We start from the raw sequence: 25,699 nt of genomic DNA, 5'->3' as shown, positions 1-25,699 counted from the left end.
GACACTGCTTGTTGCTATGTCGGACACTAATTCACAAACATGGTAACTCGCACTCTGCAAAACACGACACCATAAGTTTACAACTACACAGTTCACCAACTGCAGAAGCACACTACAGGCAGACTGCTTTCAGGGTCCTTGGAACACTCTTGCTTGGGCTTCATGCCTGGAGTATCTTGTATATAAAATAAAGCAAATCATCCATCCGCTCTACGAACTCTGCTGTCTTCACACAAAGCTGGTCTCGGCAAAGTCACCTACATGGCTACGTTTTCTTTATACCTTTTTTAGCTTTCTCTTTGCTGATGACTTGGACTCTTTCACCTTGCTCAGGTCCCTGTTTCTCATCCTTAAGTACCAGGAAAGGTGATTTCTAATATACGTACGCAAGAACGCCTCACAGCAGTCCTTGCTTCAGAATGGCCCTTCATCACTCTGCCTCATGATGACCACTAGCTTTTGTGACATGTGCACGTTGTGTGCAACGTCATCTATAGTTAAAGGAAACAGCTGCTCGAACCTGCACACGTGAAAAGCCATCTCAGTTGCCGCTGTAAAGTAAGCGGTGACCGAGGACTGCGACGTCTGTGGACACAATGGTGATTACATTTACAAAATGGCGATGCAATGAAGATGAAGCAAATCGAGCTAAAGCTGCTTACGTGTGATGATGGGCACTGATGATAATCGTATCGGTGCCGCCATGATGACTATAAAATTTATGCATTTTCCCCGGCCACAAAGAAGCCATGGTCAGTCCTCGTCCAGTGCCTTAACTTTGTTCTTGTCGGATCCTCTGAGGCCGTTGGAAGGCGAAGCTGCCAAAGGGCCGTTTTCTCAGCACATTCTGGCAGTATCGGTGAAGATGACCTAGCCAGGTGGATATTCGAAGTTCACCTTCGGCGCTTCTACACTCTGGTGCGAGCTCCTCGGGTAGTTCTACTGCGGCCTGTAAATAGGGTCCTGGAGGCGCCCATTCCTTTCCCAAGCCCCGACTCTGGCAATCCAGTTGTCTTTGCGGGATTCATTCTGATTGTTCGAACGCTGCCTGCCACGTACTATCTACTATCTTCGTTTGAGTGCGTTGTTGAGCTGTTCCGGGGCAGTCTTCCTTGCATGTCTCACAAAACAGTTGAGATCTCGTTCTTAAGGTAGGTCGACACCTTCACAAAAAAATTTTTTAATTGTAGTCCAAAAGTTACTATTACATTTTTGAATTGTAAAGCTGATGTAGTTAGAACCTTTAAAAAGGTAAAACTACTAAAAATGTCTAATAAAAAATATATATAAATAAAAATGTCCGAAAATACTCATGTTGCGCAAACAGTAATAACTACAAAATGGACAGTGTGATTCAAACACGACTTGGCAGGAACGTAATGAAGCCAATGACCTGTGCAACTAACCTCCACGATCAATCCATCTTTAAGCTATGTGACGTAATCACAAAAAAAACGGTAAAATTTGATATCCGGCAGGTTTGGTTTTTGCGCAATTGGCGATAGCCTAAAAACTTACCAATATTTTTCAATTATTCTGCTTTAATGCATAGCTCTGTATATAAATAAACAGCACGCAAAATTTCATACGAAAATATTTATTAGAAAGAAAGTTATCACTGTTCGCGTAACTGTGGAACGCAAAAAATCAAGTTTCGAGAAAAATGGCTTTTAAGTCTTAGCCCACTTGTGCATGTCACAAAAAAACGGTCACTGTGCCTAAAATCCGCCAGGCTCATAGCTTGCACCTTCCTTCGAAGCTGCACGATCTCCTTTTGAGCGAGCTGAAGCGCGCATTTTTTTTCTTGCCTGTTTTGTGCCTCCAGCTGACGCACGTGCGGCCTTCGTCGTACGGCGACAGTCACTGGTGAGGCACGCGGCCCTCGTGTAGTGGCCAGGTTCGATGCCTGCCTGCTGCAGAATGTCCAGTATGCCCCTGTTTCCTTCGTTGAATTGTATGACAGCATCATACAACCCAAACAAAAGAATCGGCAGGCTTACATATACGTCTTTCGGGACCCTCTGCCAGACAATTCCATTGAAGCACTCGTTGGCATTTTGAGTTTTGCCGTGCAGTCACTTACTCAAAAGTTCATCGGAGCAAAGGTCACTGTACACAGCTTTCACCTTATTGAGGATTTCGTTGGGAAGTCCTCCCTTGTGCTTGTAGCCAACCCTCTTGAGCGCTTTCGCTCGGTTGAAGCCGCACCAACTACTTACTCCCTCAGGGCAGAGGCCATGCCTGGGGCAGTTGTCTGTCGAGCTACAATGAAATAGGCTTGCGAGTGTGGCTTGCTTCATTGCTGTCAGATTTCCAACATTAGCCCTGATGGCAATTCCGTAGTAATTTTGCAGCCGATCAATCAGGACATCTGTGAGTTTTCCTTTTCCTCCGAGTCCGCGCTCTGTCTTCTTTAGCTTCCTTAGACGGCAACCGACACGTTTCTGCACGTGTCCTATACATTCCAGCTTCTGGACGCTGTCTTTACCATATATGTCTTTCACTGCAGCGTGACTTTTGGAGTCTCCGTCCCCATAAAACTCCACGTACTTGAGTTGCCGAGTTGCTTCCGACCTCTCAAACATGCGATACAAGCCGACTGCTTCCATGGCTCCGGCAGTACCAGCATGGTTGGCGTGACAGTTTGTGTGATCGGCTTTCCATTCGAGGTACTCCTGGCTTGAAGTACTAAGGTTACGCCTCGATTCACAAGCTCTACATTTGCTGGAGAGTCCTTCTACGTCGATGACTTTCCCCGTATCGACAGAAATCAATGACACACACCCATTCAGTGAGGAATGTCCGCGTTTCTGCCATGTGCCGTCCCCTGACACGCCGCACTCCTCACTGTCGACAAGTTTGCGCACTTCAGTGGCAGCATTAGCCATAGATTTTATGGCAACCACTTTAGCCGCTTGAGAAAGCTTAGAGGATGTTTTTTGGTATGCAGAATGCGAAGCAGGGGGCGGCATATTCATGACTTTGCACAATGTGACAGCACCTTTGTGTCCTTTACCAAGTTGTCGCATCGCATACACAAGGCGGACATTGTTTTCTACTGTGCGCCCGGTCTTTTTGGAAGACTGAAACGCACATTCGAACCCACACGAGTCACACATAACACCATACGTAAAGGAGACACCACAGCGGGCGCGTTCGTTGAGGTTTAGCGAAGTGCTCTTGCATTCCGGGCAGGCCAAGGATGAAAAAACGGAACGAAGGATTTCCATATCTACGATCCTGTTACCTTCCAGGGGGGAAGCTTGCAGTGGGATGTCACAGTCCTGCTCCATAGTGCCTAGCTTTCGGGCACTGGCCGAAACAGAAGCGTCCATGACCTGCACGGTAGGTCTATGCCTGGTATGCTGATTCCCTACGAACTTGCGCTGACGCTTCCTTTTCGTTCTGTACTTTGCCATCTCCTATAAAGTACTACAACTGTCTCATTAAAAAGCTAGTATAAATCGGTGAGCTCAAAACGGCATGCGAAAAAGCACAAACCACCAGACCCAAGCTCAACGCAAGACAAACGCGCAAATGTAAACAACAGAGCACGACTGCGCCCTGCGGCCCTCTAGTGGAACTTTTGAAATGAATCGAAAATATATTGTCCCACAAAATGCGTCCAGAAGCTTTTGAACGTACCTAGGCGAATTAACATTACGTAATATGTGTACGAAGAGACATGACTCAGTGACAGATGGGACGGAGTCGGAAACCTTCAGTTTCGGTTTCAGTTCTGTCTAGTAGGGGTTGGAAAAATGATCATAACTTTTGAACCGCTTAAGATAACAGCACAATTCTTTTTGCTAAGTATTCGTGAATAGACAGGGATATTGAAAATGCTAAATGTAAAAAAAGCCATTTTTTTCAAAAAATGCGTTTTTGAAGGTGTCGACCTACCTTAAGTTTGCTGCGTCGCTTTGGTGTCACATCCTCGGGTTCTGATTGTGATGGGGGTTGTGATTGGACATGGGATGGAGGCAACATCAAGAAGGCTTGTTCATGAGAGGTTTTGAAATCAGAGGGCATGTATCACTGTTCTCTCAAGGTTAAAAACTCATTAAAATTCTTTCATAAATTCAATGTCTCAATACTGTTTTTCAGTTTATAGCATAATCGGCACATGACATGAGTAACTTCGTCTTCATAATCAAGGTTGGTTGCAAATTCCTGACCTTAAGTCTGATGTTGACAAACTGCAATTTTCTCATTAAAAAAACTCAATTCCACTGCAGCTTTCCGTAGCTGGCGCAGAAAACTCTTCAATCCATCGTATACATCACTTGTCATTACTTAGAATTGTAAGGCTGCATTTGAGTCTGGATAACTTTTGAGCGATTAACTGCTCCTTTTCTGTTTTGCCCTTCAGTTCATGAAGGCGCATCGTAGTCTCAGGAGTACTCCGTTTGTACTTCAAAGTTACTGCATCTGCCATTGCACTATAAGCTGCAGCGTTCCCCTCACCGTTTTGAAAATCTCTGCCTGAAGCCATCGGGCAAAATTGTCACAGATGAGGAGTCGTCGTCTCATCCACCCATCGCGTCGTTCAGATTTGGGTAGCATCACCGTTCTCTTGTCCATCACCAGGGTCCGTCGTTGATATCGTAGGGGTCCTCCTTGAAAAGGCTCAAGTTCGGAAGACTCCAAATCGCAGGACTTCATCCCGGGTTTATCGGCACCAAATTGTAAAGGGAAGGAGAGACCAAGGGCTGCGACGTTTGTGGACACGGTGGTGCTTGTCCACGAAAAACGGTAGTGGGTGCTCTCTCTCCAGCACCTCACTGAGTTCACTAAGAAGAAAAAAGAATTAGTTCAAAAGAATGTCACTGCATGCAGTGGTCAGCAGCATCACTTAGTCTTCATATTCACACACAACCCGTGGAGCACCACTCGTACGGTTGTCGACTTTCGCCTTTTTGTACGATCACGCTAAGCTCTTCCACTTGTTTTGCACCTGCAGCACAATATGGCCGTGGCGAACTCGGTCGAGATGAGCCCGGCCTTGTGCTGCCGCAGGGCCTTTTTTGTCCTGTAGGGATACGTCATGGATTACAACATGGACAATTCCAGAACATTGAAAGCCAGGTGTACTAACAAATGCCTTACCCTTTCGGCCCTGGGGTCGTCTTTTGATGACCCAACACATAATATCCTCTATAGTTGGTGACAGCTTAACTCTGCAGCGGCTTTTCAAGATCAAAGGGATTTTGTGTTCATCCGCAACCAATGGCGTCTCGCCATTTGTGTGACGCCTGCGACGTACGTTTGAAAGGAGAACTACTTCCAATATGGCCGCGCTCGCTTCCTCACCGCTGCTGCTCGTGGCTGCTGCGCTGTCGAGCGACAACGAGGTTGCCGAGAACCAACACCTCTGTAGGCGATTTGTGTTACGAATGTGATTAGTGCATCAGGAAGCCGCTTATCGTCACCTGTCCCGTGTGTGTCTTGCCGCGTCGTGGTTTGTACGTACGTGAGGAAATCGTGGCGGCACTGGTGGGCTGCTTTACGTACTCGGAACGTCGTCAACGAACTCGATCTGAGAACGGGAAAGCGTCGAAGCTGCATCTGTTGCTAGTGTGATTGTGGAAATTGTGTCGGTGTAACGCAACCTTTGTGAAGAAATAATGCGATTTGCTTTCGTCTACGGCAGTAGCGGTGACAAGTTGCAAGCGTTTTCGTTTGTTGCTGTGAGCGTAGGCTGCGCCCGATGTTGAGCGCAGGCCTACGTGGTGTCCGTCCGGCCCGACGCGGATCGTGCAAACGTGTGCGGCATGTTTTTTGGCCGGATACGGCCGCTCGTACAGTTGAACACGTTATTAAGACGATTGCCAAATCTTACAATGTGAGGTATCTTTCCTTGCCGATTCGTGCATTGCTTTAGCCTGCCGGGGTACGAACGGAGCAGCGGTGTGGCGTTTTTTTCCCCCTGGCGTAAACAGGTATGATTAAACCATTATTGCAGGGACTCGCGAAGAAGTAAACGTTCGTGCACAATTATCCGAGACTGGGTTGGGTAGCTTTCAGAAAATCGGTATGAACCTGCCTTCCTGCGAGAGACGGGTGCCTATGGCGTTCTGTTTGTGCCAATGGGCACGTTATAGAACATACAGAAGTATGAACGAGTGCGAGTATTGTTGAGGTAATCAAATGTGGTTGCGTTTCGTTTCTTGACTCATTGGTTGGTCGTAATCATCAGTAGCATTTTTGAAACGTATAAGAGGGCTAAATAAACATCGAAAGTGCATGATTGCTGGATTTTGAAATTTGAACCACGTCGTTGAAGGAAGTCGGAAATGTGGCCCCGCAACATGATCATGTAGTTTTTTATACATTGCCAAAAATACACACGCGCGCTGCTTTTTATTATGCCTGCTAAGCTTATGGTGCGTATGCTTCCATCGCTACACTAAGTGGCATCAGAGAAACTGACTATGCATGTACTGAGGCTGCGTATTTCGTGTGCAGTGTGGAATTTGTCATTAAGTGTCGTGAGCTGTTAAAGTTGTTTTGAAATAGCTGAATGCGTTTAGTAGGAATGAACCAATAGATTATCTTCCCTTTATTTTCATGCAGTTTGTGTGATGGGCTTTATGAGTTATAAAAATTTGTCTATTGCAGCTGCGTTTCATAGTGATGGCTGTAGTTTAATGATTGCATTTTGGTGCTTGTGCAGTTTAAGTTTCAACAAAGGGGTTACAGTGTATTGGCAGACATTCAGATTTCCAGTGTCTCTGTCATGATAGACTGTTATTATACAGAGTGGAGGACATGTTTGAACGTCTTATCATGGAGCATACTTTAATTTAGATTCAACACCGCTTCCCACTTTTAGATGTTTTTATTGTTCCAGCAACTGTGGAGAGCCTTCAAACAGTGACTGAAGGTGGTTCAGGTTGAAGAGCTGCAGCAGTAATTGCTAATACTTGTGTGTCAGGTAGAAATGAGGTATGTCACCCCTTGAGAATGCTATGTTCATACTTTTCAAGCATGCACTGTTGATTCTGGTTATACAGCTGCAAGAATAATAGAAAGCAGTGATGCGGCATATCAAAATGGTTAAACTTCAGGCCTCCAGAGGGTCATGTTGCTGCTTTCTGTGCGCACTGTTGCTTCCAGCTGGTTCAGATGCAGTAAAAATTGGAAAACTTACTCAGCAGGTCGCAACGATTTTACGTCACTTCTTCAAGATGCTATGTAACTCCTTTGCAAGGTTGAACTGTTCCTTCTGACTAGAAAGCTATGGTAAGAAGTGAAAGCTCTAATAAAATACGTTGGAACGTGTTTATGCCAGGCCTTCAAGCTGTGATGTCGCTGCTTTTTACACACACATTGTAGCTTCTAGCCATGAAGTTGTGGTGAGGGTTGGAGACACTTGCATAGTACGTTAGAATAAATTTGTGCCACACTTTCAGGCTATGAAATCGCTGCTTCTCTCGCACACACATTGTAGTTTCTGGCAATGAAGTTGTGGTGAGAGTTGAAGATGCTTATGTAGTACGTTAGAATGAATTCATGCCACACCTTCACGCTGTGAAGTCACTGCTTTTCACGTACACACTGTTGCTTTTGGCTTTAAAGCTGCATTAGGCATTGAAAACACTGGTGCAGCAAATCAAAATGGATCCAATGTCAGGCTTTCAGGGCGCCACTTTGCAGCTGCTGGCTGGAAAGTGTGGTAAGAATAGAAAATACTTGTGCAGTAGCCCATGACACGTTGACAAGGGGCAGTGAGAATTAAATATTTCTTCTCCCTGTTCCAGTTTGGTGCTCTGATTGGTTGCAGAAGTGGATAAAATGGAAATGCTTACATGGAGATGTCGGCACATTTTTAAATAATTCACTTAGATCTCACGTTCATACTCATATCATTGGGCCTGTTGAGTGTGGTTGTCTAAATAGGTGCAGTAAGAATTGAGTGCACTTGTATAGCTGTTCGTTCAGGTTTCGTATGGGGCAGTCAGTGTTCGACGTCACTGTTTGGTGTACATAGGGGAAGATTATTGGCTTCGGGAAGATTATCAGAAATTAAAATGCTTCCACAAAAGCTTGACATGACATGGCTGCAAAGCAACTACATGTTGAACCGAATATTTTCTTTATGTATGCTATTTCAAAAGCCTCATCAACAATAAAAATATCTTCACGGTAGGCTGCTGCACATCAGTGTAAAGCCAATGAAAGTTGAATGTAGCACAACTTGGAAACGAACTTCGGATGCATGCATTTGTAGGTCACTATTCGTTTTTTTCCATAAAAGCTCGCAACAGTAATTTTTTTAGGCGGCTGCTAGTGCTTAAGGGTGTTTTTCTATCAATTTTCACCGTCAGTTGGGGTTCTCTGCGTTATCATTCCACTGTAAACTGCGGGGTGGTGATATGACACTAAAGAAACGCCGGCAGATCTTTTATTACATCGCCGGGAAACACCTCGGAAATGGTCGCCTGGATTGAAAGCATGACACTGTATACTGTCAGTCTAACCAACTGACGTAGAGCGTCTTGCCACTCGCGTGTCTCGTGAAGTAGAAATGCTTAGTCTTGTAACGTTTGACATCCCGCAGTTCTCTGCTCGCGCCATACGGTGTTGTCTCGTTTAAGCGGAATAAAATAACGCTTGTTTCTTCGCACCTACAGCTGATTTCGCAAGGCAGGACACCTTATGCGGCATCGCGACCTCCACGGTTGCGTGCGTCGCCGCGATAGGTGTTTGCAGTGCGTCACTACGTTCGAAACAGTCGCATAGAACAATGCGTGGCACGTTGATATCGCGGCCGATTTCTGAAAGACACCGATGAATTTTCGCCGCTGGTTTCCTTTTCACCCTGGGCTTACACAGTCCGTGCACTGCATACAGCCATTGCGGCGACGAACCGCCCGTTTCTTCCGCCCTGCGTTTACGACGCTTGATTTAGCGGTGATGATGGCTGTGGAAGATATTGTACCGACTACATTTCTTGACAATGATTGCACACGCGAAGTGAAGAAATAGTCGAACTGCGACGAGCCCGACCAAATATAACGACGACCATTGATTATGTTTCTCCAAGCAGACGACGGCTAAGCGACGTGCAGCGGTCGAAATTCTAACTATTCAGACCCAAAAAATTGTGTGCGCGTTGTTTATATGTTTATTTCTGTTGTCTAACAGTAAAACAATCACAGATAGCTTTGATTTAAGCATAAAATACACCGGAAATAGTTTCTATCAAGAATAACCTTTGTTTTAGTGAGTAATTTTTTTTCTCCTGAGCCAGTCTTCAATGAGGACGACTTTTTCTTTTTCCTGTGAAAATCATTCATTCTTCGGAATGAAACATATATAAACGACATTATAATCAGATGGTTATACTGTCAGCCGCTCATATTAGTAATCATGGGTATAAACAGCTGCAATATAAAGAACTATTTTTTCTAACCGCGGAGAGTCAGCTAGCGGCCAAACAACGCTTGTGGGCGGAGCTGCATTCTTACCCTGTCATCAACTATAGCACCTTGGGAACAAAACGAAAACGGCTAGTTTATTGTGTAAGGTCGTTCAAGGGTGCCTCTTGCAATAGACATCACCATTGTTGAGCTTTCGCGGAGCTGGACGATGTGAAACAGAAGCAGCTTCTCTGGACGCAGGGTATGACGACAGGGCGGGTAAAGAAACGGAAATTTTGATTTGTCAAAATGTCTGTAAATGTGCAAATACTTCGATTGCGAGCTTTATATTTTTTTATCTAAGATCAAGATGTCGTGGGTTTTACGAATTTCTTTTTTGCAAGAAGAAAAATTTTAATTGCCTAATGATTTAATGAATTGGCAGCCTGTAAATTAATAAATAATTGCAATACGTGTAATTTCTCATTCCTGTGCTTCTGAGTCCAAAAGCTGTATGAAAATACAAAGAAAAACAATTTTCGTTTGAAGTAAAAAATCAAGGGCTGAAAGGGATAAGCAAAAAAAGATCACATTTATTTCTTTAACAATTTCAAAATTCACTGACAAGGTGTGAACTTGCTGAAAGCCGCCCTTCATCCCGACCAAAGGGTTCAACTCCTTATATTTTGCAATAAGGAAGTGGGTCCTCCAACCGGTCTTTAGAGCGGACTTGTGGGATTTGGGGCGGCCACCCATCTGTGCGGCGCCGAGGTCCCCAGGCAGTTTGCCCGCAGGCGCATTGTCGGACATGTCTGGTGAAGCGTCTGCAACACTTGTTGCCGAATCCCAGCAATGTGGCTGAACAGAAGTGGTGAAGAGAATCACTTTGTGATGCAAATAACATGTTGCTCGAAAGGGAAGTTATACCACCCGGTGACAAGTAGAGCAAGTTAAACAACATCATACTGTCCCATTTGGTGCCAGCAAAGCTGAAGCACAGCCAACGAGCTATGATGGTGACATTTGTGAAGCTGCACGAATGTGAATCATTTGTGCCTTCCCCCTGAAATGCTGGCCTAGCTCTGTTGGTATAGCCAAGACTAAATGCGCTGCGAATATGCTGTGGTGTTTTTGGTGTCTGTCGACAACAAAAAATGTTTTAAAAAGAGTATTCCAAAAAGAATCCAGGGGCAGGAATGATTCATATGGTGGTAAATTACCGAGGGAAGCTGTTTCGGCTTCAACAGGTTGCACACATTCATGGAACAAACTCCGAGGACATTTGAGGGCTGCGTAAGGGTTGTGAATGCGAAAGCATGAATGTTCAGTTGAACTGAACGCCTTGTTTCTGCCTCGTGTTGTCAAATGACTTCGTAATTTTTCTCTGGACAAACAATTCCCAGCTGAGGCACCCACCCCTGGGAAGTCAGAAGGGGCATGAATACAGGAGCTAGAAGTGAACTGTTTCGCTGTGAAAAAACAAGATGTAAGCTGAACCTATTTGGGTTCAGACTTGAGTCTGCCATCTATCACACCATCTTGCAATACGGCTTTAGCTCTACCTCCCAGGGTTCGCACAGGTCCTTGAAAACCTTGAAAACCCTTGAATGTAGAAGTGTTAATTTCAAGGCCTGGAAAGTCCTGGAATTTTTAAATGGTCCTTGAAAGCCCTTGATTTTTCCGGAGAGAATCAATGGCCCTGTCTTTTCACAAGAATTAAAAGTGTTTGTCGTGGGTTTTAGCTGTTAACAAATGTAAAGAAACAGTGTAACAATCAGGTTTCAGTGTATTGCATGAAGTTACATGTTTGTTGGATTTTCATTATTACAAGGCAACATTGGGAGCAGGCACTTGTCAATCCAATCCACATCACGATACAATCCAGTGAAAGCCAGCTTCTGTTCATCTTCCATCTAGTCTGTGCCTCATACGCTCCATCTACGTTTGCTTTTACGTGCAAATGGTGGACGTGCACATAGTTCATCCTGCCTTGAAGCAACACTTGCTCGACCTAATACCAGCTGATGCTCTTGCTGACAAAGCAGGAGATGCAGGCAACATGAACTAAGTTTTGAAATCAAACAGCCCCAGAAAAACACAAAGAAAAAAGAAAAACCTGTAAGTACCAGCCTTGAAATAAAAAAATAAAGCTGGCGGAGCATTTACAAACCCGTTAGCACCTATCTAAATGTGCACTAATGTGCTTAGATATTGTGCAATAAAAAATTTTTGCATTGTGTTGGAAACGTTATTACATAATCCCAGATAAAACATTAGATGGGGACCTTGAAAATGGGTTTTCTGGTCCTTGAAAGTCCTTGAAAACCCTTGAATTTTTGCTTTTGAAGCCTGTACGAACCCTGGCTCTACCTCCTGATTGGCTGAAACCCGGCCAGTTTTCTCAGTGCTGCAACCAGCTTGTGAAATGAACCGTAGCTAGTGCGCTGAATAGATACCCTTACAAGGCATAGGAAAAGCCACACACCTATTATTCCTAGCCATATACCAGGACAACACCAAGCACAAACACGAAAGCACATTCCTAAAGAATCACTCCAAAGGAATCGCACTGTCCTGCTCTAATTCACCTGCATATTTTTAAAAGAGACAAACACCAAGAGCTGCACTATGCACTTTCTTGAACAACTCCAAAGAAATTGCATCATCCTGAAGCTAGTTCACTTGCACACTGCCCAACCTCTTGAGGAAAGCTGTTGTTCCACTTGTAGTTGAAAAAACTGCCCAGTAGCACCACCTTCCCTGTGAAATCACTTGGCAGAAGGCATGTAGTTGCCCACATTATGGGCCCATGAGTGCATCCGCTTCGCATGCTTTGCTGCTTGCCCTTTTGGGGGTCTCCCCGGTGCCGCACGTTTCGAGCCTCTGTTTAAGCCGGGATGGCGTCTCCCGATGCTTGTTTTGCTGCCTGATCTTGTGGCTTTGGCTAGCGAGGCATTAACTCTCATTAAAACCTCAACAAGAGCCTGCTGGTTTGTGACTATTTTAAGGCGTTTGGCTATACTTGCCTCATTATGCCGCAAGCAGGATTGTCCTTGGCTTAGGCTTCCAGTTGTTCGAATGAGAATAGCATGTCTCTAGGGATGTCTCCCTGAAATTGTTGAAGACAATTCAACAATGCCTTTCTGTAACCAGCAATTGGAGGTAGTTTGGCTACGTAATGCTTCATGACGTGGTATACCCTAAAGATTCTAGCAATTTATTTATTTCACAATAACCCTAAAGGCACTCTGGGGGAGGGTTTAACATAAGGGGAACATCACAATGGTGAAACACATTACCGGGCATCACTGTAAATAAAACACTGTGGCGACCAATGTTCTCACGGTGACCTAGCTAGCACACGAGACTCGGCTGCAAGGTTACTCCGCTGAACCCCGCCAGAGCAGAGACCGCCACCAACTGGCGTAGCAGCAGTGAACAGCAAGGAACACACGACACAAATCACCAACACCAACATTTATTGCCACTGCAAATTGCCACAGAAAATTATTGCCACAGAAAATTACCCTCCAGGAAACGTCTGAGCCATTCCACGATAAATCAGCTCAACCCTTTGGCCAATGTTTACAGAACATGTGGTGTTGACCGATGCGCAGTTCTCTGCAGTCTGCCCTTGAGTGTGGAAATGAGGTCCATAAGTCCACTCTAGGATGGGGTGACCCATGGCCTTATTTTCAACCCAAGGGGCCACTATATAATCAACTGCTTCTGTATCCCAGATGATGAAGAAATGGAAAAATAATTTGGCAAGTACGTAAATGTCCCCGGAAACTGGGTTGTTGTGGCCACTGGTGTCTGACAAAATAGACGCTTGTTCGGGACATGGAACAATGCTGTAGCCCAGCCTGTTCTTGTCCGTCCGAGTGTACCACGTCTATGGCAAGGTGCCTGAAGAGCTACCGGGACACAAGACGAAGAACTGAATACGAAATACGCAGAAAAGTTATGCCAATGGCCGGCCTCTAATCGTCTACATCAAAAGAGTGTGGTAGTTGTCCACAACGGAAAAATGAACGAAAAAGGAACAAACGGCAAAATTGGAAAAGAAGACTCCGGAAGAACGCATGGAGAACTCAAGAATTGAATTACTGGTAAAAGTCACAACCTACTCTCCTCCACCCTACCCAGGATGCGTTTAGTGAAACATTGGAATACAGTGAGGCTGCCGCGGAGTACACTTCAGTACTCCGTGGCAGCCTCGGAGTACAATGGAGCAGAGTATGGTACTTGCACTTTTTCCATATGGATCCGTTGAAGGGCTTTTTGTGCACCACATTTAATAGTGGCAGGGTGGATGTCATCCCCTGAAATCACTGCGAGGTCTGCAATTTCATTGCAAAGGGCCTCTTTCACAAATGTTGACGGGGGGCCATTAAATAGGTCCAGCATCGCTTCCACACTGTCCTGATCTAATGCAGCGTAGTGCTTAAGAATATGTTGCCCTTTTTGAAGGCTCAAACGGCCCTGTTGGCAAGACTCTTTTGGCATCACCTTTTCAAATACGATGCAGAGAGGCAGTTTTCTGCATTCATTCATGCAGATCAATTTGTTTGAGATTGGTGCAAAATTTTTTGTTAGCATGGTAGTTGTGTACATGGCACCTCAGGCCAAATATTTGAGTAGTTGCCTCATCAAAGAACATAAGCGTTTGCACACTTTGGATGCATTTAGTGTTATTTTGTCTCGCTGCATTTGTTTCATTGAGCTTGTAGGGGTCGGAAAATACTTTAAAAGGTGGCAACCAAATGCATTCAGCTGGTAGAACACAACGGGCATTTTTGAGCCTGGCTGTGTGGGCCAAGTGTAAGCTTGGCTGGAATTTTCCCGTTTGGTTCTTTGAATATAACGAGTGCTGAGAGCTTGTGGCTGGAGGCGCGTGCAGCTAAGGTGCCTGTGAAGCCATGCCGGGCACATCCAGTGTTTGCGATGCATATGGGGCTATCACCGACCACATTGTTCGTCCTGTTTGCTGGGTTGTCGATGCGGATCATCGTCTGATCCATATTGCGGACGTTGTACAACGTGTAGTTGTGCCATTCCAGGGAGACTGCCGAAGTTCGAAAGGCACTTGCTGCCTCTGAAAATTCCTCGGGCGTGCATTATGGCCAACAGGTGCAGTTTGCACAGCGATCGAATAAACATTCACTGAAAAGAAAAAGCAGCTGCTTTTTCTGTTCAGTGAATATTTATTTTCTTTTCAGTGATTGTGAAGTTGAAATCCTTAACATGCACTTTGAGGAGGGTTTTGGCTTCACATGAACGACCTTATGTACACAGCATGCAGCTTAATAACTCTTTGTGAACATGAATATCTGCCAATACTAAGGACGCGCTGTTTTCTCGTCACCAGGTTTTCTTGTACCCTGTGGGGACCAGGGTTCCGGCCGCAAGGCTAGCTCGGCTGAACTCCGCCACGGACCGCCGACCGGCGTAGCGGCAGAGAGCAGCAAGGAACACACAAACACAACGAAACGGCCAAATACTCGTTTATTGGCGTGCCACCAATAACGTAGCCGACTCTCACTCGTCCCGACCCAGCCGTCCGGCGAGGATCAGGAGGCAGGCGCAAGGGGGTAGACAAAGGAAGGTGGGGAAGCCGCATATCCGGTACTCACGTCTCTCCTCGTTGCCCGCTGGAACCCAAGAGAGCCTTCCATCGTCCCGCGCGCCGAAACCGGCCCACCGGGGCCCCGAAGAACCGGTCACGTGACAACGATCGCGGCGCCACGACACGCCAGCGCCGCGGCGCGAGCGACGCATCTGCCGAGGGGAGAGAGGGAGTCTTCCCCCCTCGCCTCAGCTGCGCACGGTGAGGAATGGGGAACGCACCAGGACTCTGGGTTTCCCACATCCCTCCCCCTTTTGACCGAAGCCCCTCGGACCCGAGGGTTCCGGCCGGCGGTGGTCTCACCGCCTAGCGCCGCGAGAAATCGTCCAACATCTTGAGGAAGGCCGCCGAATCTTGCGTGGTGAGGTTCGGCTCCGCCGGCGGGGGAGCGAACCCGGCGACTAGAGGCTCCGCCGCCGGGCCCAGGAGGTCGACAGCCGCGCCCCGGCCAACTGGACCATCAGCATCTATGGGGCTCGAGTGAGCGCGCCGCCTGCAACGCCTGCTGCATAGCGCTTGCAAGAGCGTTCGCGATGGATGCTGCGTCGGCAGACATTCCTCCGCTTACGGGCGTCTGCAAGCCGACTGGCACGAGAGGCGCGCTGTTTGGGTCTTCGGTGTCTGCGTAGGGCCGGCACCTGGAGTATGAACGCGCGGCGTCGCCTGACGAAGAGCGCTCGTGGAATCTGGAGCCTTCCGGGATTCCCGTTGCTGCGCAAGCCGCGGCTGCGGTTGCGTAAGGGCCGTGGAGAAGGGGGACCCGAGCCGCGTCGGCGGCTGCGGAGGACGCTGTTGATGCAGGGCATCGCGGGGGCTCCCGGGCATGACCACAAAGGTCGGCCAACAGCATCAAATCCGCCAACTCATAGTCGTGTGACATGTTCCTTTCGAGCTAGCGAACCTCGAATTCGATTGAAGACTAGTCCCACGTTGGTGCGCCAAAAATGTGGGGACCAGGGTTCCGGCCGCAAGGCTAGCTCAGCTGAACTCCGCCACGGACCGCTGACCGGCGTAGCGGCAGAGAGCAGCAAGGAACACACAAACACAACGAAACGGCCAAATACTCGTTTATTGGCGTGCCACCAATAACGTAGCCGACTCTCGCTCGTCCCGACCCAGCCGTCCGGTGAGGATCCGGAGGCAGGCGCAAGGGGGTAGACAAAGGAAGGTGGGGAAGCCGGATCTCCGGTACTCACGTCTCTCCTCGTTGCCCGCTGGAACCCAAGAGAGCCTTCCATCGTCCCGCGCGCCGAAACCAGCCCACCGGGGCCCCGAAGAACCGGTCACGTGACGATCGCGGCGCCACGACACGCCAGCGCCGTGGCTCGAGCGACGCATCTGCCGAGGGGAGAGAGGGAGTCTTCCCCCCTCGCCTCGGCTGCGCGCGGTGAGGAACGGGGAACGCACCAGGACTCTGGGTTTCCCACAACCCACAAAAGCTAATGTCATTAATTATATGTCATAGCACTAATTACAGTGTGTTTACCATGTACCGTATTTTCCGGACTATGAGTCACGCCGCTGTATAAGTCTCACTTCCATGTATTGAGAATTTTCACAGAAAAGTCTATATATAAGTCGCACCTTTTTACAGGGTTCGCGTTTTTTTTTACGCACATCGCTCGCGCGAGTCGCGCAACAGTGACGCTCCGAACCGCAAGAAATGCGAGCGTACCACTTACCTTTCAATGTTATTGGAGCGAAGCAAACGAATACGGAGCCATAGGCCGGTCCGATGCTGTGAGGCCTTTATTATTACTGCCTTGTCATACCGAGTCTATTCGGTACAGCCGTCAAATTCCTTGCTTTCCGAGTCACTCGGGAAGAGTGCGGCGATCCCTGGATCCACCCCGGTCGGCTCCTCTTCATCATCGTCAGGCTCGCTGCTGTAGTCCGTTTCAGCTGCACCGCTCTCAGGCACAGAGTCAGTTAGTCCCGCTTTCTTAAAACCGGCAGTCACAGTCCTTACGGAGACTGAGTTCCGCGCTTCATTGACCACTCGGCCACCTCGCTCAAGGACGCGTGCCTCATGCGGCCGGTTTTTGTAAAACTGGTCGCTGTCTGTCATCCACGTCTCCCACAAACGCCGCAGAATAGCTTTGAAGCTGCGGTTCACGGCTATGTCGAGTGGCTGCAGCATCTGCGTCATGCTGCCAGGAATAATGACCGGGATGCAGTTTTTGGATTTGATCTTCGTCTTTATAAAATCGGTCATGTGTGCCCTCATGCTGTCCATCATGAGAAGTCCCTTCTTCATGTGAAAAAATGTGTCAAGTCGCCGCGAGAAGCATTTCTCCAGCCACAGCCCCATCATTTCCACATCCATCCAACCTTTCATGTCGCACTGAACGACGACTCCGGGCGGGAAGATGTCTTTCAGCATGGTTTTCGTCTTGAAAATAATCATAGGCGGCAGTTTGGTTCCATCTGCACAGCACGCCAACACGACGGTTAAATGTGATTTTTCTTGGCCGGTCGTCCTCAGACTGATCGGATGGGTACAGATGCAGGGCTCGTTCTGAAAGTGAGAGCCGCGTTTGCTGCTCCCGGATATCCCGATCCGCCTGCCCGAGGAGCGCGCCTCCATGCCAGGCGCAACTGGGTTCGACCGACTCTCCTGGTGGCAGTGGTGGCTGATAGGCGCGAGAAGCAGCGATTGCGGCTTGCACCTTGCGCGCTTCCGTGGCCAGCTCGTTGAGATTGCGGCAGCTGCAGCCGCGCAGGTATGAAGCGAAGGTGGGGTGGCTCTGCCGGACGACGCGCTCGACCCGCTCCGCATTCGAAGCTTCCGAGTCGGCGTACTCGAACAGTTCCTGCATCGCTCAGACATACTCGAGCAGCGGCTCATCGGGAGCTTGCGTACGCAGTTCCAGCTCTCGGCGCATCCATGGTTGGTAATCGTACGGCAGGAATTCTTCACAAAACGCTGCCTGAAACTCATCCCACATGGCCGCTTTGCAGCCGACAAGTCTGTGCCACTGTGCAGCGTCTCCCACTAAGGCTGCGGGCATAATTCTGCTTAGGACGTCGCTGCAGCCAGTCGCCTGTTAGTACCGATTCAGCGCCACCAAGAACACGTTGGCGCCCGTTTGGTCGCTGCAGCTGCTGTACGTAGGAACCGGCATGTTGATGCGGGGGCCAGGCGGCTGCACAGCCTCGAGGGCTTGCTGTATCGCGCTGGCGAGTGCCGTTGCGACACCGGCCGTGTTTGCTGGCCCTTCCCTGTGCCCACTTACCGTTTGCGGGGGCGACTGGATCAGCATGTCCGGCGTGGCGTTGTTCGTCCAGGCGGTACATGTCCGCGGCACCGTGGGGTCTGCCGAGCGCGCCGCCCGTGCAGCTTTGTAGAGCCCCGTGCCGCTGTGTACAGTTGCTCGCTGTGCCCGCTAAAATGTGCGGGGGCCGACTGTGCACGCTCCGTGCGTGTAACTCGGCCGTAATGGATGTCCTCCAGACTCACGTATGCGTTCGCTGGTGGTGTGAGGAACGTCGGCCAATGAGGGGTTTCTGCGGCCTGGCCGGCGAGCATCATCAGGTCGCACCACTCGCTGGCGTTGCCTGCCATATTGCCTGATTGTTCGCCTCAACTGCGCTTGCAGACGAGGCGCCAGGTTGGGCGCCAAAATGTGGCGTGGGTCTGACTCGGACGATCCGCACGAGTATACGGGCCGGCCGTGAGAGGCAGGTATGCCGTGTATACGGGCCGGCGTGAGAGGCAGGCAACACAAAGGCAACCGTCCAACATAAGCAATGGTGGGGTTTATTCCCCAAACCCCCGTCCCCTTTCTTCGTCTTGGTTCGGCGTGGCGGCGGCCGGAGCCGTTCGGCTCAGAACGGGCTCGCCCGCGTACGTTCACCTGCAAGGGGAAGAGGAATTACCTGGCGGCCGTTCTTCTCGCTGTCCCGAACCGGACTCCCTCGGGTGCGCGTGGCGTCCTTCCACCCGCCCGGCCGTACGGCTCGTGACATCACTGCGTTCTCCCCCGCACCCCATTGGGCCGTCTCTACTCACGTGGTGCGTGACGTGGAGGTGACGACCTTGCCTCCGGGCGAGGAGGAATCGCCCCTACGTGCCCCGCGCCGGTCGGTGTGGGTTTCCGCTACTACCCTTTCCACAATTTGTTGGGAGGTTATTCGTGTCGTAGAGGCATGAACATGAACCATTGGTTACGCAGTTTAGTGTTGTGCAAACGGTACAAACGACATGTCGTTTGTTTGCTGGTGACAAGCACAGATGTCCTCAAACTTGGAAGTGGTATGACTGAGACGCAACATGTTTAGGCAATATTTATAACCTTGTGCTTCTTTGAGCAATTTCGGCTTCTATTTTAGTTTATCCTTTCTTGTGTGCTTGAAGAAAAGTAGTTGCCGAATAAATTGTAAGAATTTTTGGGATTTTAAGTCAACTTAACTCAAAATCTCCTGTAATTGTCTGATCTTGCTCTAATATGTGCGTTTTATGTGATGCAAAGCCAGATACGACCAAGGAGCACCAAAACAAACTTACTCGCGGCCTTCGCGTGTCAGCATTATTCATTTAACCCTCTGTTTCTCATGAGAGTTCAATTTTTACAGTTCAGTTCTATCAAGAGAGCTAAAAGAATGAACAAAAACTGAATACTTGTGCATTTTCATTTTATTTCTACAAAAAAAATTGAGCACACAAATGTGTACTCTACGTCAGAAGTACTGGGTTACCAGTGAAACTGGTTAAAGCAATTTGCCAGCCGATCTTGCTCTTTGCAGAGGTAAACTGCATTTCTTGCACTCCAATCCATTTCTTTAATTGCGCCCTGGCATCTTGGAGTGTGGGGCATTGTTCTGGGTGACTTTCACATGGGTGGGGTTTACCCCATCATACCTTATTGCATCCAGAACATCACAAGCACGGTTCAATATGGTGGTGCTGCTGCTGATGCGCCTAGCTTCCACAACATCTTCTGTGGCACTCTCGGCCCGCATCAAACCTAGAGCGACTTGTTGTCTGAACTCGGCCAGCTGTTGACAATGGCGGTGTCAAGATGAAAGATGACCCTCTAATACTACTTCTTCGTCTTGAGTTGGTTTCTGTAAGAAGCAAGCAGTTGATCGGCTTTATCCACACCACCCCTGCTCTGATTGTATTTGACCAGGCTAGGTTTTTGGACTTCGAGGTATTATTTTTTCTGTCATACCTGTGGTACGATCCCACGGCATTCCCACTCTGCTTCTGGGCCCCATGGTAACGGTTCTGTTGTAATACCACTCGTAAATACGTTAATTCCCCCGGCAAGCCGGAGTGTGTGGGCCACTGGGGTCTAAAAACCTGACACGCCCTTACAAAAATGGTTGTTGAGTTTCATAAGAAATTTTGTCGAATTCACTCAACAAACATTGTTGAGTATCCAAAGAATTTCTGTTGTGATTCTGTTGAGGATTTGTTGAGTTTTTCAGGAAAAGTGGCCACCGTGGTTTCATTGATTTTCCGTTGAATTTCTTGCGTCGAATTCCCATTGAGTTTCTGTTGTCTTTCGGTTGAGTCTCAACTGAATTTCGTATTGATGTTTTGTCGAGGTTTTTATGACTGCCCAATGTGTTTCTGTTGATATATTGTTGAGATTTTTACGAGGGCCCCCTGTGTTTCTGTTGATATTTTGTTGAGTTTTACACGAGTGCTCAATGTGTTTCTGTTGAAATTCGTCGAGACTTTTACGAGTGCCCAATGTGTTTCTGCTGCGATTTCTTTCAAAGGTTTTTGCGATCATTGCAGGTTGAACAAGAATCTACATTTTATCGCGCCACCAATACACGAGTTTATGGGGTGTCAGTAGTAGTGCATGTCATGTGACTAAAAATTCTGCCTCATGCAGACATGCAAAAAAGAAAAGAAAAGCGTTCAGTGTGCACTTCTTTTTACTTTATTTCCCTATTAAGCAGCGACGACAAGCTATTTTTTATGTATCCGGCGCTTACACTTGGAAACTTCTGGCCCGTGTAGCCTGCAAAAGATGAAATGTATTTATGATTTACTAGAGTTGTCCATCCAAACATGTAGCCATGGGCTATAGAGTTTCAAACAATAACAACTAGAGAGGAATTTGGCGCTGTGATCGTACGCCTCAATGGGCGTGATGGGTAGTTCTGGATTCGGATTGGGGCTCGATGGCTTGTGGAAGTTGCTATGGATTGCAGGCAGTTTTGTTTTCGTTTTGGATTTACATGAACGCATTTGCCTACGCGGGGTGTTGGAAGAAGCGATCGAAGATGCGTTTCTCCCTGAACTGCATGCCTCGCGTGCACTTACGCCGCCCTGAGTGGAATATTTTATAACCAGAGTTGCATATTGGGTGGGTTATCAATTCATTGCCGCACAGCGAGCACGAAAACACAAATGACGGCGCTCTGTGCGGCGAAGTTGTCTGCGAATTAGGAATTGCGGTGCTGCTCATTCGGCAGAGCAATGTATTGTCAAAGCTGACGACGGTTGCGAATCGCTTGGAACAGCCACAACTTTCGGGCGAACGCCGGCTCCTACGGCGTAGAACAGCAGCACCGGCGGCTGGTAGGAACACAGCTTGATGAATGCCACTACTTCAGGCAAGAATACTTCTTCAAAGGTAAACTGTTTCTTTTTTTTATGAGCACAAAACTTTTCTGAGTATTACAAACTACAAGCGCCGAAACTTTTACAAGTTTATAAAGTCCGAGTCCTGCTGGAGTTGGCGGCAAATGGCAAACCTGCTCCACAAACCTCCTCGACTCCGTGTCTGCTGTTTATAAACGTGCGGTTTCATTTCGTACAAAACCAGTTTTTGGTCAGTAACTTTCTTGTTCGTCATGTAATTTACAAACGCAGAACCGGGCAATAAAAGTTTTTTTTTTGTCAAAAAACATAATTTGCGCAGCCATACGCACGTTTCGATCCTACGCAATCCGGTTCCAGAACTACCCATCATTCCCACTGAAGCGTAAGCGCCGCTGCCATGTTCGCGTTGACACTAGCGCCAGTTTCCCCTCTAGTTATTTGTATGAAACTCTATGGCCATGGGCTAAAGTTATGCAATTATGGGGCCTCTGGAAGTTGCTCCCATCAAAGCGGCAGGCATGATACCTTACATAATACACGCCCACAAAGATTGACAGGAGGACCATCACCCGAGCTATCGGGAAAATTGTGTATATAAAAATTGCAAAGCTCAAGTGTGCTTTCTTGAAGGTGTGCAGCTTGTGCATATATGCTTGCCCATCCTTTGTGCTTCTCTTTCTTAGCCTCTAAAAGTCCATTCACATGACCAGTTCTAGGCACCACCCTTCGTGCTTAGTGCACAGACAGTTTAGGAGGGAAAAGATGGTAATGATGATTTGGGTTCAATGGTGCAAGGTTTTAATAGGAAAACAGTGCCAAAAATAGTTATTTACTGTCTGTGGTGGGACGGAACAAATTAAACCCTGTAAGTAAAAAAAATAATTATACGTCGTCTTTCCTCACGCGGGTTCTGGCTGGACCAGCGTGATCACAACCGGTTTTAATGCAAGGAAGGGCGTGTTTATGCACAGCAGCTCGTCACGGCAACTCATCAAGAGTCGCCTCACTCCCTCCGGGCTATCCTGTACATGTGGACGGGCCACCAAGCTGGATCATCCAGTGACGTTTTATAATGTCATATCTGTCCATCGCTGCTGGCCCCTTTTTCTGTCATGCCATTCCCGCCTTAGCATCACGTGGAGGAATTCAAACAAATTATCCATTCAGATTCTACTCGAATCAACATCTCAGAATTTGTGGTTTCCCCAGTGCTTGTAGTTAATAGTTCCCACTCAGTAACAAATGCTTTTTTTCTAAAAAATAAAAACCTGTTCAGCAAGTTCTCAAAATTAGTAATAAAAGTGCGCAAAAATACACTTTCCCAAACAGCATAAAAGGAATGCAATGATCTCACTGTGCACATGAAGAAAAACGGGTGATTAGCTAAAGTTGGCAAAGATGAACGAGGCTGCTTTGTTCTTGGCACTCTAAAAGTGAATCATGTGCACTCACCGACCACAGCCTTTACCCGCACGGGGTCCAACCCTTGCTTCGTGGGAGCGTCGCCCTGGGCTTTGCCTTTCCCTCCAAAGAGTGTCTTCCCCTTCAGCTCCTCCGGAGTGAAGACATGCCGCAAAAGAGCCCTGGCAAATTTGCCAGGGCCACTCGCACATGCATGCACCAGCTGCTCGAGGTACCCCTTTTCAACTAGGACACCACCCCCAATGTCAACCTGCGAGCAGAAAATAAAACCGAAACAGTTGAACCAATACGAACTCAAGGATCAAGACAATGAAGAGTTTGAGTACCCCTGAACAATTTCTCAGAATATTACAGTAATTCATTTACAGACTGTGGCACTGATCCACTAGAAACTCTTTTTGAATAGATTTAATTTCGAATGTATATTTTTAGTTTTTATGAGTGAACATGCATACCTCAACATGTTTTCGGCTTGTTTAAACAAGCGTTTCAACAATTCATTAAAGACTTTGCCAAGTGCCCAGTGAAGTAGACAGTGCGTGTATTGCTTTGTGGTAGAAGGGCCAAAAAAAAGAACCATTTGGGTGCTCTTAGCTCAGTCTGGATGAAACGTTACGTGGCTAAAATAGTTTGAAAATGGCCGACCCAGCAACATTCTAGTCTATAAGCAGAACAATGGAACACTCTTTGACTACTCCAAAAACAGCCCACAGACAAGTGACAAACATGAGCGCTCGAGATTGTGTCAAGCATCAAGATTTATTGTTATCTCGGAACACGCTTGGTTATTAAAAAGCCGAATGCGAAAAAAAAGGTGAATGCCCACCACATAATGTTTCAAGCATGTCACGAGGTGCGAGGTGAAAGTTTCACCGCCCATTCTTTTTTGGGCCTACCTCTAATAAAACGGGCGCAACAGATTCCGTACTTATTAGCTATGTCATTGATAACTTCCCTGCGAATTTGACGAATGAGATCCAAACATCTTCAAACACTGCCATGTAGCCTCCGCTTTTAAACATCTGAGGGGGAGAAAAATAAAGAAAAACAAAGCTTCCCAGTACGCTCTCCTTCACTGGGCACCTTGCTTCAGATATGCGCTTGTAGGATGCGTGAACAGGGCAGTCCGGAATTTCGAAACAGAAACAATGCTGGCTACTCCTTACTACAAGGCATTTATAAACTCATGAACCCCGCAGAAAAAACACCACACCGTCCACATGAACGTTCCTGCCAACACCACGCCGCAAGCCATGTTTCGCGTCTGGAAACTTGCTGCTTGCGCAGCAGAGTGCAACCGCATGTGGCGCCAGCGCCACCATGCAGGTATAGTGCCACCGCACTGTTGAAAGTCCAGTCATATACACCCTATTAGTAACTACCAAGTGAAGCTAGAAAGGTCACGCCAAAATATACCCAGTACAGCTAACCATTGGCACTAACAATGTGATGCAAAGTCGCAAATTTGTGATAACCATCAAATTTTCTAGCATTACTTGTTTACATCCTCTGATTCTTTGACTAGTAATTTTGTCGTAATTTGTGTGATGCTTCTCCCTTACCAGAAATCTGCTACACCCTTAAATTTTGCACACTAACTATTGAAAACATTGACCGTGTGAAAGCTCCCTCCCCCCCCCAAAAAAAACTTACCTTTGGGCAAGGGATCACGACGTCCTCTGGCCCTGGCTTGTTGCCTTCAATCTTGCTTAAAAGTTTGTGCACCCTTTTCAGGACCTTGGATGTTTCTGCAAGAAGCCCACAAATACAATGAACAAAATTGCTAGAACATTCATTAGTCTCATGTCTTTAGTCATTAGTCTCATGTCATGTCTACCTTGCGATGTCCAAATCGATTCTTTGCTCCCATACTTTACCTCAAAGTTATCGGTTTTCCCTACTTGTAGTCTCATCTCTTTTAGCCACCATTCCGAGAGAGTGCACCAGCTGTCAATTCACATTACATGCTGTTCTGTTAACTTGAGTTGAGACACGATATTAAGATAAGTAAACAATGGAGTTCTGGTATCTCCGAGGCTTCCTACCTCAAGCCGTACCATGACGTCATTGTGTGTGATGCTTCCCCCTTACCAGAAATCTGCTACACCCTTAAATTTTGCACACTAACTATTGAAAACATTGACCGTGTGAAAGCTCCCTCCCCCCCCAAAAAAAAACTTACCTTTGGGCAAGGGATCACGACGTCCTCTGGCCCTGGCTTGTTGCCTTCAATCTTGCTTAAAAGTTTGTGCACCCTTTTCAGGACCTTGGATGTTTCTGCAAGAAGCCCACAAATACAATGAACAAAATTGCTAGAACATTCATTAGTCTCATGTCATGTCTACCTTGCGATGTCCAAATCGATTCTTTGCTCCCATACTTTACCTCAAAGTTATCGGTTTTCCCTACTTGTAGTCTCATCTCTTTTAGCCACCATTCCGAGAGAGTGCACCAGCTGTCAATTCACATTACATGCTGTTCTGTTAACTTGAGTTGAGACACGATATTAAGATAAGTAAACAATGGAGTTCTGGTATCTCCGAGGCTTCCTACCTCAAGCCGTACCATGACGTCATTGTGTGTGATGCTTCCCCCTTACCAGAAATCTGCTACACCCTTAAATTTTGCACACTAACTATTGAAAACATTGACCGTGTGAAAGCTCCCTCCCCCCCCCAAAAAAAAACTTACCTTTGGGCAAGGGATCACGACGTCCTC

General features: G+C 47.4%; 1 protein-coding gene across 1 annotated transcript; it reads right to left on the bottom strand.

Moving 5' to 3' along the window:
• Window positions 1-1,463: 1,463 nt before the first annotated feature.
• On the bottom strand, window positions 1,464-6,259 carry LOC144169170 (uncharacterized). Its single transcript, XM_077698199.1, has one exon. The coding sequence runs from the start codon at window positions 3,417-3,419 to the stop codon at window positions 2,076-2,078; it is 1,344 nt and encodes a 447-aa protein (XP_077554325.1). The 5' UTR covers window positions 3,420-6,259; the 3' UTR covers window positions 1,464-2,075.
• Between the last annotated feature and the right edge of the window lie 19,440 nt (window positions 6,260-25,699).

The sequence above is a fragment of the Haemaphysalis longicornis genome, unplaced genomic scaffold (genome assembly GCF_048455015.1).
Source record: "Haemaphysalis longicornis isolate Haplotype H1 unplaced genomic scaffold, Haemaphysalis longicornis Haplotype H1 scaffold_2, whole genome shotgun sequence".
NCBI classification, from domain to species: domain Eukaryota; kingdom Metazoa; phylum Arthropoda; class Arachnida; order Ixodida; family Ixodidae; genus Haemaphysalis; species Haemaphysalis longicornis.
The sequence above is the reverse complement of the archived record's forward strand: the minus strand, read 5'-3'. Positions and strand labels throughout refer to the sequence as shown.